This window comes from Heteronotia binoei, chromosome 8 (assembly GCF_032191835.1).
Source record: "Heteronotia binoei isolate CCM8104 ecotype False Entrance Well chromosome 8, APGP_CSIRO_Hbin_v1, whole genome shotgun sequence".
In the NCBI taxonomy this organism is placed as follows: Eukaryota; Metazoa; Chordata; class Lepidosauria; order Squamata; family Gekkonidae; genus Heteronotia; species Heteronotia binoei.
The window spans coordinates 93,390,754-93,403,277 of NC_083230.1; the positions used below are offsets into that span (position 1 = coordinate 93,390,754).

At 41.1% G+C, this 12,524-nt stretch overlaps 1 protein-coding gene across 2 annotated transcripts in view; it reads left to right on the forward strand.

Moving 5' to 3' along the window:
• The window catches only part of WASHC3 (WASH complex subunit 3), a 29,082-nt gene extending 17,078 nt beyond the window's left edge, over positions 1-12,004 (forward strand). For both annotated transcript variants that reach the window (XM_060245616.1, XM_060245617.1), the window contains exons 6-7: positions 8,044-8,108; positions 10,039-12,004. In XM_060245616.1, the coding sequence (XP_060101599.1) occupies positions 8,044-8,108; positions 10,039-10,123 (150 nt within the window). In that variant the 3' untranslated portion in view covers positions 10,124-12,004. The remainder of the gene's footprint in view (positions 1-8,043; positions 8,109-10,038) is intronic.
• The last annotated feature ends 520 nt before the right edge of the window (positions 12,005-12,524 follow it).

The window sequence follows — 12,524 nt, forward strand, 5'->3', positions numbered from 1 at the left end:
TGCTTTAAAAAAAATGCAAGTACCCAGGAGTTCCTCCACGCCTAAAAGTAGGTCATATATTGTACTTGCTAAACCCCTCAATAATCCACATCCTGTTATATTGCCAAATAAGGAGCCATGAAGGTTTGCCTCTCCATAAAAGCAGGAAAAACCCCATATTGGTCAGGAATCCCCAGTGTGGTGTCCATGGGTGCTGTTGTGCCCGCTGAATGCTTTTAGAAAGTGGGAAGGGCCGGGTGATGATTTTCCCAGCAAAGCTTTTGATTGGCTATTGGAGATTTGATGGGCTTTGCAAACGTTGCTTTGGCAGCAGCTGCCACCACAGTACAAGAAATTTCACTTTGTGACAGAAGGTAAACTGTGGCAGCCATTTTGTGCCTGTACCTACCATGTTCTGTCAGAATTTCTATAGTGATCGCAGGCTGAAAAAGGTTGACATTACGGAGGTGGGGGGGGAGGTAGTGTCACTTTATGCACTTCAGATTGGAAAGTCAGCCTAGCAGTTTTCTAAATAAACAGCCCCATTGCAACCATCTTGTTCTGAGTATTTCAATAAATAAGGGGGGAAACATGCCACTCATACCCTTTCAGGCAGTACGGGCAGAGGCATTCTAAATCTTTGTGGAGTAAAGCAGGCAGGCGAGAAGTTTGGTCTAGGAGGCCAGAACCAGTCTGGCTGCTTGTTCAACAAAGGTGTTGGGGAGGGAGAAGTACATGCCCTTTCCTGGAGAATACAATGGAAACAATTCTTCACATTTGTTCCTAAGCTGCTTTTTGCCATGGTACCATGCGAGTTGCTCATTTTAACTAATTATGAGTGTGCTTTCCCACTTGGACATGACCTGTGGCCTCTCTGACATTAAAACAGCTTAATTTCATTGCCTGTGTCCTATGGTTGCAGTTTAGCCAGGCTTAAATACAGGGCATTCAAACTGTGCGGTAGCATTATTAGGATATTCCACCAGGCCTTTTTGCTGGCGCAGGAATTTTCCTGTGAATTTGGATTCACGTATTGGCCTTGAATGGCTAGTTAATTGCAGATGGACCTGGAAGGGTGCTGTTGAAAGGAGAACACTACTGCGTTGTGTGCACTGATGCTTATGTCTCTATCTATGGGATTTGGTCCTTTTTTAAAGTAGCTTGCTCAAAGGGGGACAGCTTGCTTCCCATGCCTTTTTAATTGGTAGGACCTGTTAACCACAATAGAAGTCCCTCATTCTTCTGTGGTTACGGTTCTTAAATAAGCCTAACCTTATTGGCAGAGATGTCAAATTAGTAGATACTTTGAAGCCATAAAAAATAGGAGTCTTGAGAGCGATTATGCCCTTTTTTACTTAGACGCTACCACCCTTCACAACCTCTGTCACACATGTTTAAGGTTACAAGTAAGTCACGCTGTCACAGTTATTCACCCATCTTGCCTCTTTTAAAATAGAGACCCCTCTGACCATTTCAAACACAACCCTTCCCACTCTCTCATGGAAATATCACCGTATGGGGTAACCCATTCCTCTTTAACAATCACCCCTCAGTCAGACATTGCACAGAGTTGTTGGGGATTGGGACTCATCCACTACCTCAGTCACATGCTGCCACTATTTACTCATATCCTAATATATATCTATAAAGACCGAGTTCTTAGTTTATGTGTGTGTGTGCTTCTTTCCATGAGACCATACTTATTCAATCCATGGGATTAAGCAGACAAGAAGTTAATTGTTATTTATGGTTTTGACACAACATTGGAGAAAATCAGGCAGAGATTACAAAGTTTCTTCATAGTTTCCTCAGCTGCTGTTGGAGAGGTAAAACCTAATCTGTCAGCAACAAAGGGGTATAGGTTTTGTGAGGGAAACATAATTCAAAGAGAAATTGAAATATATGTAATACTTAATTCCTTATCAAACCTAAATTTATTTTACTGCTTTACCAACATGAAAATGCACAATTTATCATGTAGCATTTAAAATTTGACAACTTGCCATATTTATAGAATTTAAAAGTACAAATGCATTAGGCATGTATATTAGTTTTAAAGGTCACCAACAGAATGTAAGCAGAAATCCACAAATAAAAAAATCTTAAGAATCATCCCTCAATCAGACATTGCACAGAGTTGTTGTGGATTGGGACTCAACCACTAATTCATTCACATGCTGCCACTATTTAAAAAGGTAAAGGTAGTCCCCTGTGCAAGCACCAGTCATTTCTGACTCTGGGGTGACGTTGCTTTCACGACGTTTTCACGGCAGACTTTTTATGGGGTGGTTTGCCATTGTCTTCCCCAGTCCTCTACACTTCCCCCCACAGCAAACTGGGTACTCATTTTACCGACCTCGGAAGGATGGAAGGCTGAGTCAACCTGGAGCCAGCTACCTGAACCCAGCTTCCACTGGGATTGAACTCAGGTCGTGAGCAGAGAGTTCAGACTGCAGTACGGCAGCTTTACCATTCTGCACCACAGGGCTCCTACTGCCACTATTTACTTATATCCTAATATATATCTATAAAGACTGAGTTTGGCATAATTTGCATTTTCAGTGAACCACTAGAATAATCTTTCTGTAATGAAGTGGATTGTCTTGTGTAAAAGTTTCCATTTTACACAGGGAGGGGGTTTTTGGGGGGGAGGGGGAACCATTTTTTCCTAGATGCATTGTGTCCCTAGATACTATATTTCTGCATGGCTATGATCCAAAATAGATTTAGGTGCACTTAATCTTCATTTCAAACCACTTTAAGCATGCCTGATTCTCTGCTGAATGGCATCTTGTGTAGCGTTGAAAGACTGACTTAGAGCAGTTTCCCCCATAATCAAACCGGTGCCAGAGTCTCTTGTACGCAAGGTGAAGGCCACATTCTTGCCACTGAGAAGTTGAATATGTTATGACTTTTGATAGCCAAGGAATTAGACAGCTCTGCTATAAAATTTGAAGCAATATTAAAAATGGCAGAAATCCATGAGAATCGAATTTGCTAATGGGTGTGACTGGTTCAAATGTTTGGTGCAAACCTCAGTAACGGAAAGGAGCATAACTTTGAAAAACAAAAGAAGGCCCATCTGTATTGGTAACCCAGCCAGCTCTGACCCTTAAGGCAGATAAGCTTTCTTTTTTCAAATGAGGTTGATAATATACAGTCACTTTCCAGCTAAAGGTGTGTCTGAAAGTAAATTATCTTTGGGACTGGACACCTGTTTCATAAAACCTTAAGCTAACTGTTTATAGGCCTCAAGTATATGGTCTTGAATTCCTCTTGCATTAGTTATGAGACTCAGCTTCAGTCTTTTATTTGATTTATAAATCATGTTAGTGTTGTGTGTGATAAAGTATTTTGGCAAGTGAAAGAGCTCACTGCATCAAAGTATAGGTATGTATGTTTCATCTTATCCATTTCTTACTTCATATTTCCCAAGATGCTTTCTAGGGTTGAAGCCTAGGTGAGAGGCTTCACAATGATAGATAGATAGATGGACAGACAGACAGACACCTGTAACTGTTGAAATCTCTAAAATGGGAAGGAAGTCCTTATCAGACTTGAATCAAGGTTGCCTCGCCTTCCAAACTTATGCAGCCCTAATTCAGTTAGCTCAGTGTGACATTTTGAGAGTGTTGAGCTCAGAGCTTAGATGAGGACTGTGCTAAAACTAATAGCACAATATATTTAATTAGTGGCCTCTAGCTCTTCCTTAGCACTCATCAGAAGCATACTTGGGGCTGCCTCAAACAGAATATCAGTTATGATGGATAAAGCTCCCTCAAAGACAGTTTCTTAACCCTTGCTGATCTTTTGAGGTTTTATGACTACAGGGGTGTGTGGCAGACTTTTTCGTGTGTGTGTGTGTTAGGGCTGTCTAAGGAAGAGTGAAGGCAAGGCAGGGGAATTGGCTCAGCAAAGGAGCAGACAATTTTGTGTGTAGCCCTCCCTGGTAATTTGGCAGAGTGGTTTAACTGTACCGCTGGGAGAGGACAGAGTTGTGAGGCCCATCTCTGGTGATTAGCAGACCTGTAACTGCAAACTTTAAACTTTTACCATATCACCTGTGTATAAATCAATCTTCTTTGTTGTTATATTGAACCACTTACTTCAGTGATCGCTGTACTCCTCAGACACGATATAAAACTTACCTCGCAGTGGTGACCCAAAATATTTACAGTTGCTACCCGAAGAACATCATGTAACTGAGGGGAAGGTTTATATCTCACAATCGGCCAAGGTCTCCATCAGAGAGGCAGTGTGGATCTCCTTGGTTTCAAGAAAAGGTTCATCACAGTGAATTTGGGATGTATAATATAATTGAGAAGAAGAGCACAAGAGCAGCACTCAAAATGGCAGGCCAGTTCCTGCGAGAACTGTGTGTATCCTGAAATATGCCCCAGAATCCTTTGCAATGTGTGGAAGGTTCTCAGCGGACAAACAAAGTTGGAAAATTTTCTAGGGAGGCAGGAACTTTGAGAACTGCTGGACTGTATGGGCTGTGCAGTAATCTAGACCAGGCATGTCCAACTTCGAACAAGTTGTGATCTATTTTTTCCAGACAAAAGTGCTGGTGATCTACCACTTTGGGGTGGAAAATCAGCTTCAAACTTATTGCTATGCAGAGCCGTATAATGACGCTCCAGATTACCCTTTCTGGCAAGGATACAGTGGCGTTACAAAGTAGACAACAACACTTGTCTTTCATGATGAAGTAGTCCATTTCCCATTCATCATGAAAGTGGTAGGTTTTGCTCTTCTTTGGAACACTCATCTTCGTTATACTGGGGTGGCTGGGGTGCTAAGTTAACACTGGCTGAATCTGGTCCAAAACTGTCACTGTCCCAAAGTATTAAAGATCAACAGGAACTGAACACCTCTGGATAATGCCAAAACCACACATGCAGTTCTAAAAGTAAAAATAAGAATTCATCATACTGGCACCAATAATCAAATACCACCACACCAAACAATCATCAAAAAAACCCAGACACCTGTCCAGCAAACCATGAGACCAAGTAGGGCTGGTGATCTACCTCTGACGCCTCCATGATCTACTGGTAGATCGTGATCTACCTGTTGGACATGCCTGATCTAGACTCCTTCTTGCCATGTTCACAAGTAACAAAAAGTTGGTCACTACTTTCTGCTTGATAGTTGAAAGACCACAGTATTGTATCTCTCAAGAGGCTTCAATCCAGTTCCTTCTTGGAAGCCAGGCAGGTAGAAATGGTAGAGAAGTCCTGTACCTTCAGCACAAGCCTAATCTAAAAACAGGCCCCTATTAATCAGGTAACTATTTTTTTTAAACTGTGACTGCATTCAGATATCCTGCCAAAAGTTTCTACACAGATTCAGGTGGGTAACCATGTTGGTCTGAATTGAGTCCAGTGGACTCTGAAGTGTAGTTTCACACAAAAAATTATACCTTGAATAAAATGTTGGTTTTAAAGGTGCCACCGGACTAAAACGTCTTCTGTTTCTACACAAACCATTCTAGACCATATGTTAACAGGGCAAACTCCAGTTTGCTGCATTCTCTGAATTCATGTGTCACAGCACATGTGTCACAGCTTCCCAAATCAGGAAGTTTTTGCTCATATCTAAGGAAAGGAGAGAGTAGATCTGTGTGAGAAAACAAATAAACTGCATTCATGCCCATCATAAACCAAAGTTAACCATGATGACTGTTGGTCCATGTGATGGAGCAGTACCATCTTCATTTCATCAGTCCTGAAACTCAGAGCAGAAAGGCATAAGTGGGCCAGATGCTGTAAAAGAATGCCACTGTTTGAATGAGCAGGGCAATATAGGAGTATTTGTGAATACAAAAGATCTCCTGTATGTGCATAATAAAATATGCTTACTTGATTTTATAGACATCTGTATTTGACCAAAGCATTTTGGGCTGGCTTGTTTGTCTTCCTAGTGAAAAAGGTATCTTGAGACTTCACCCCATATCAATAACTATCTCTGTGGACCTATCAAGTGTAGTCTAGCTAGCTGGCAAACTTTCAGTGGAGAATGTAGAATTCTGGCATAGACAACCAGTTGCTCTTTCCACTATGTCCTTGTGTCAGTGGTAGGAATAATTTGTTGCCTAAAGTTGCCTGTTTTTTCAATCAGAAAGCTTTCATGTTTCTTGGTGGTAATTTTCCCATTGTGAGAAATAAAGAGGTTTTTGGATAACAGAGGTTCAAGAAAAGAACACGCGTCTCCATGTTTTGGGTTACATTTTCCATATGGTGACTCCCAGTTATAAAAGAACTGTGCAACTCCCAGTAATAACAGCTCTGTGGATTCCCAGTATTAAAGTGTTCTGTTTAATTGTTTGTATTGGAGGGGGGAAAAGCTCTGAATATACTGATGCATGCAGGGAAATATTAATCACAGAATTAGTGTGGCTATCGCTCTGCCAGCCTGAATGGCTCTCTCTGCTTTCCCCAGTGACACCAATGTAAACAGGCTTCTGTGAAACAGCAGTCATGGCTCCCTTCTCCCTTTTAAAAGCTTCTACTTACCTTGGCCAAACTGTATCTGTTCCATGCCAAAACCAGCTGCACACTTCTGTTCGCTCAGACTTTGAGGTCTCTTGTCTTTTTTTCAGACCTTCTGTAGATCTTGGAAATCAGAAATTGGACATCTTTTTTCCCTTTTGACCTTTGCATCAGTGATGGCACAGCAGCCTGTTCTTTTTGAGCCACACCAGTAGAAACACGGGAGAAAAACCTGCTAGAGTGTCCCTAGCAGAGGGTAGGGACTCCTTGACTGTTTCTTAGGCACCCTGCAGAAAAATATTTCCCCAAGATTCAAACTTACTTCCTTAATACTTTGAAAGTCTACCTGTAGTAGCAGTACTTGCAGCATAGAAACATTTCTCCCCCCCCCCCCCACCCCCTGGTCTTAATTGACTAAAACCATGACCATGTAAATTTCAGCTGACAAATTACGGTAACCCCAGTAACTTCACAGTCAACTTGGTGAGCTTCAACTCACAAAAGCTTATACCTTGGAAAATGCTGTTGGTCTTCAAGGTGCTACTGGCCTCAGATTTTGTTCTATTATTACAGATTACCCTCTTAAAGCAAGTTTTCAACAAGGTTCTCTCAGTTATTCCAGATTTTTGCAGGCTTTTTAAAGACTAATAAAGCCTTCAGAAGCCCATTTCAAAGGGATGGTTGGCAATTGAAAAGCCTGATTCCTAGCAGAGTCCAGAACGGATTTCCGTGTCCATTTACTGCAGGGCATGGTATGGGTAAACAAATATCATGACTGATCAGTAAGTCAAAGACCAGTTTGATTTCCTGCATGCATATGCCTTGCCTTCTTGCTGTTGCATCCGCTTCTTATTTTCCCTTGGTTGTGCTGCTCTGTTCATCTTGCTGAAACCCCCAACTGTTTTTAGAAGAAGAAGAAATTGGATTTGTATCCCACCCTTCCCTCTGAATCTCAGAGTGACTCAGAATGTCCTTTACCTTCCTCCCCCACAACAAACACCCTGTGAGGTAGGTGGGCCTGAGAGAGCTCTCCCAAAAGCTGCCCTTTCAAGGACAGGTTGACAAGAACTGTGGCTGACCCAAGGCCATTCCAGCAGCTGCATGTGGAGAAGTGGGGAATCAAACCCGATTCTCCAAGGTAAGAGTCTCTGCACGTAACCACTACACCAAACTGGCTCTCATAAATAGCCATTTTGATACACAACACCTAATGTAGGCATTATCTGGAAAGCAATGTTGAGATTTTTGCATCCGTTTTGTGGGGCCCTGAAGTAAGAGTTTCAAATGGGCTAGGAGTTTGGAAGCTTATTAGTGGTACTGTGTGTGGGGGAGGGGGGGAGGCTATCCTGGCAGCATTTTTGGCTTTGCTAAACATGGAATTTCATTTTTCAAAATTTCTCCTGTTTAGATGTAGTCATAGGAAATACAGTCTTCCATCATCCTACTGTTGTCTAATCCGCAGCATCAGTTGTTGGGTAGAGACCTTTTTCCTTTAAGAATGTTTTGTTCAGTAAAATGTGGGTGCTCGTTCAGTATTCTGGGCTTTTAATTATAAATTTTGCCTCCTCAGGGCGTTCCTGTAATGGCAATAAGAAACAAAATGGTCTCTGAAGGATTAAACCCTGATCTTCTTGAGTAAGCAGCAACTTCTGTTTTGTTCAGGTGTTGTTTGCATGATGACTTGGTGTGATTGGCACATGCGGTGCTTCTTTGGGGAGCGTCAGAGAAATGTATCCTGTAAAGCCTCTGAAGTTAAGATGTTCCTGTTAAGAGTCTTTGATGTGCATCGTAGTAGAGGCTTTCCAGATAGAGCTTTTTGAGGGTGGGGGGAGATGTTTATAGAAAATGCACAGTTGTATTCTGCCCTAAACGATTTACAGTGCAATCCTAAGGAGAGTTACTCCAGTCTAAGCCTATTCATTTCAATGGACTTAGAATGGAGTAACTCTCCTTAGGATTGCATTGTTAGTAATAAGAATACTATGTAATGCATTCTCAACATCCTTACAGCCATTCCATGAAATAGGTCAATACTATGAAACGCACAGTAGGTGGGAACATTAACATTGCTTATGGCCACGTTGTGTCTGAAATGAGATTTGGACTGGGTCTTCCCAGGTCATTCTTCTTAACCACTACGTTTTACCATTTCTCCTGGGTTTTGAATCCAAAGCAAAAGTTCTGAAGCTAGATTTCCTTTCCTAGGTACCTGTATGTTCTCCATTGAATGTGGGTGCTCTTGCATCTCTTCAGTCCATGTGGCTGATGATGCCCCTATTCTGAGAAATTTATACAACAGCAATCAGTGTTGTCTGTTAAGGTCCCAACACACTTTTTGGTTGTGCTGGAATTATCTATTTTTATTTATTTATTTAATCAGATTTATATCCTGCCCTCCCCTGATGGGCTCAGGGTGGCTAACAACAAATAAAAACAACATAAAATATTAAAAAAACAAAATATACAATAAAATCATTTCCATTTTATAGTCATTAAAACTCCAAGGTGCACATTGATGTTCTAGAACATGAGAAGCCATGTTGAATCAGGCCATTGGCCCATCCAGTCCAACACTCTGTGTCACACAGTGGCCAAAAAAAATTATATATACACACACACACACACACACATATATATACACACACACACACACACACACGCTGTGGCTAATAGCCACTGATGGACCTCTGCTCCATATTTTTATCTAACCCCCTCTTGAAGCTGGCTGTACTTGTAGCCGCCACCACCTCTTGTGGCAGTGAATTCCACATGTTAATCACCCTTTGGGGGGAGAAGTACTTCCTTTTATCTGTTTTAACCCGACTGCTCAGCAATTTCATCGAATGCCCACGAGTTCTTGTATTGTGAGAAAGGGAGAAAAGTACTTCTTTCTCTACTTTCTCCATCCCGTGCATTATCTTGTAAACCTCTATCATGTCACCCCGCAGTCGACATTTCTCCAAGCTAAAGAGCCCCAAGCGTTTTAACCTTTCTTCATAGGGAAAGTGTTTTAAACCTTTAATCATTCTAGTTGCCCTTTTCTGCACTTTTTCCAATTCTATAATATTCTTTTTGAGGTGCGGTGACCAGAATTGCACACAGTATTCCAAATGAGACTGCACCATCGATTTATACAGGGGCATTATGATACTGGCTGATTTGTTTTCAATTCTAGTTATTCTAGAATATTCTAGTTATTAGTTCTAGTTATTCTGATGTTTCTGGTTTCAGTTATGTTAGTTCAGTGAGATTGTCGGTGCTGTGGAATAATAGCCACCTCCCCTTAACCGTTAAAAGCAAGTTTGAACAGTTCGGTCTTACAGGCCCTGTGGAACTGTGGCAGGTCCTGCAGGACCCTGATGTTTTTGGGGAGGGCATTCCACAGAGCGGGGGCTATTACCGAGAACGCTCTGTCTCTAGTGGTGGACAATCAAGCTTCTTTCGGTTCGAGGATCTTAAGACAGTCCAATCTAGTGTTTGGAAGTAGCTAGTATTATAGTGTTTAACTTTAAAGCCTCCTGGCATTTTGGCAATAGAGTTGCAATTTCTCATCTTTCTGTTGCAGGACACCAGATGCTGCAGTACCTGCATGGGGAGGCGAGGCAGACGCAGAAGAAAGTTCTGATAGCGAATCCTCTTTTAGTGACTAAGTGCTGATTACTTTTGAAAACTCTTTGCAAACTCTTTGTAAGTGCTGATAATCACAACTTAACCTGAAAGATTCCTCATAGTTTGAGCCACATGAAGTATTGCTTAAAAAACAGTTACTTTGCACTGGGACCTTTGTGTTTGTCTTCCACAAATTTTTAAATGAAAGCCCAGCCAAACCAGAAGTGAGACAGTCACGATGTGCTTTTCCTAATGATGCTATGGCCTAAGAGGTTCAGAGTAAAACTTGGCAGGGGTGAAGCCTTGCATTTCCTAAAGAAATGGCATTCTCTGAAGTTTCTTTGGACTTAACTTTCAGAAAGGAATCTTTCCCATTAGCTGTCTACTGTATTCACATTTGAGCTTCCTCTGAGTGATTCCTAGGTTCTTATATTGCATTTTTTATCTACCCGTATTGAATAATTCACAGTCTAATTATATTGTGGTAAAAATAACAAATACTCTTACATGATCCAATAATCGAAGAGTTGGGAGTGGAAAAGGGATGGCACAAGGAGAGGGGATGATATTTGTTCTTTGAAATGAGTGGATGTGTGTCATGGTAGCAAACTGTGACATAATGCTTCTGGACTACTGCCCTTTTTTGTTTAGATGGGTGCCCCACAGCACCATGCCAGGTGCCCGACAATTGCACTATGGATGAGAGGCAGCAGCCCCTTTCCAGCCATGCTCTTCTCACAACGTGTTTTTCTGTGAGAGCACGGTATGGAAATCTTAGTCTTATGACACCAGAAAGTTGCAAATTGCTCCACTAGTTGCCAGTTATTGATGCAGAATGAAGGAAGTACGTCTGAGCTACTTTGGCAAATAAAACTCTAAAGAAATTTATTTTCCTAGAAGGTTTGGTGTAATGCAATAGCAAATATTCCCTATACTTGTGATTGAAGGATGGTACCAACCGAGCTGGAAAATGCCTTCCATTTGCTCAAGTGAAACAGGGTGGGTTTATGCTGGGTATCCAGTCGATGTCCTGAAAAGTGGTTTCAGGAAAGTAACCTCTTTCATAGCTGGATCTATTTTAAAAGAGATGAATTGCCTTATAGAGAGATCTAGTTGAAAAATTGACCTGTTTTAAGTAAAATCTGGCTATCTAAATCAAAACACAACCCCCCTATGTGTGTGGATGCAATACATTTCTATTCAGCAGATCTTTTTGCTCTGGTAAAGTTGAGGATAAGACTGCTTGGCAAATTTTGCCATGGTTTGTTTACAGACTACTTTACATATTACAGATTAAAAGTGTTCTCAAGGTGTACATTAAGTACATGGTTGCACATATGAAGCAGTATGGTACTTTGGATCCATCACAATTGCTCATCAGGGAGCTGTAGCTGGCTGTGGTTTTTCACCATGGAGTAAAGAGATACATGTAGCCTGATCAAGTGATGGTGTGACATTAATCCTGAATCTGTGAGGTGGCTCTCTGAACATTTCTTCCAAAAAAGCTCCAGTAATCAAGCTGATATTAATATATTCTCACTCTGCTATTTTGAATTTGCTGTGCACGTGCTAATTACATGTCATTTGCACAACCAAAGCTGGAATGGCTCTTGCAAATCAGATTTGAAGTCGGCAGTCGTGCAATTTTCTGACTGGATCAAGAATTTCCAGTTTACTCTCAAAAACAACAGGAGATCATAGATACACATATCTGGAATTTCAGCCTATTTTTCTTTCTTTTTTACTGACTTGCTTTTCAGCAAAATTCTCAACTAGTGTCTGTCAGCAGTAAACCATTTCAAGTTGTTAAATGCTTGTTAACATGCTGCCTAACAACACATTATTGTATGTTACTGCACTTAATCCGGTATGTCTGAGGGGGGGGATGCCTGGATTTGTAATTAAAATTATGTATTTGTAAATCAAATTTGTGATTCTTTGCTATATCCAAATGTTTATCTCCGTGTGTTTAGGTGGCGCCAGTTCAGTGTACTGGTTAAGAGTGGCGGACTCTAATCTAGAGAACTGGATTTGATTCCCCACTCCGCTGCATGCAACAGCTGGGTGACCTTGGGTCAGTCACAGTTCTCTCAGAGCTCTCTCAGCCCCACCTATCTCACAGGGAGTTTTGGGGAGAGAAAGGGAAGGAGATTATAAGCCGCTCAAAGTGAAGGTGGTATAAATCTTCCTCCTTCTCCTAAATAAATTAAGCAAATTAAATTGATCTCATTTAGAACCAAGAGAACTCTAGAAAAATGTTTTTATGCCTAGATATATTAAAAAATCCTTTGACTGAACTTCAGGTTATCCATTGGGAGAACAATAAATAATCTTAATTAATTAATTAGCTTGTTTTTTTTATTTGTTTATTTTAGGCAATTTATAGTCCACCTTTTCCCAAGGTTGGCTTAGGGCAGATAACAACATTCTAAAAACAGTATA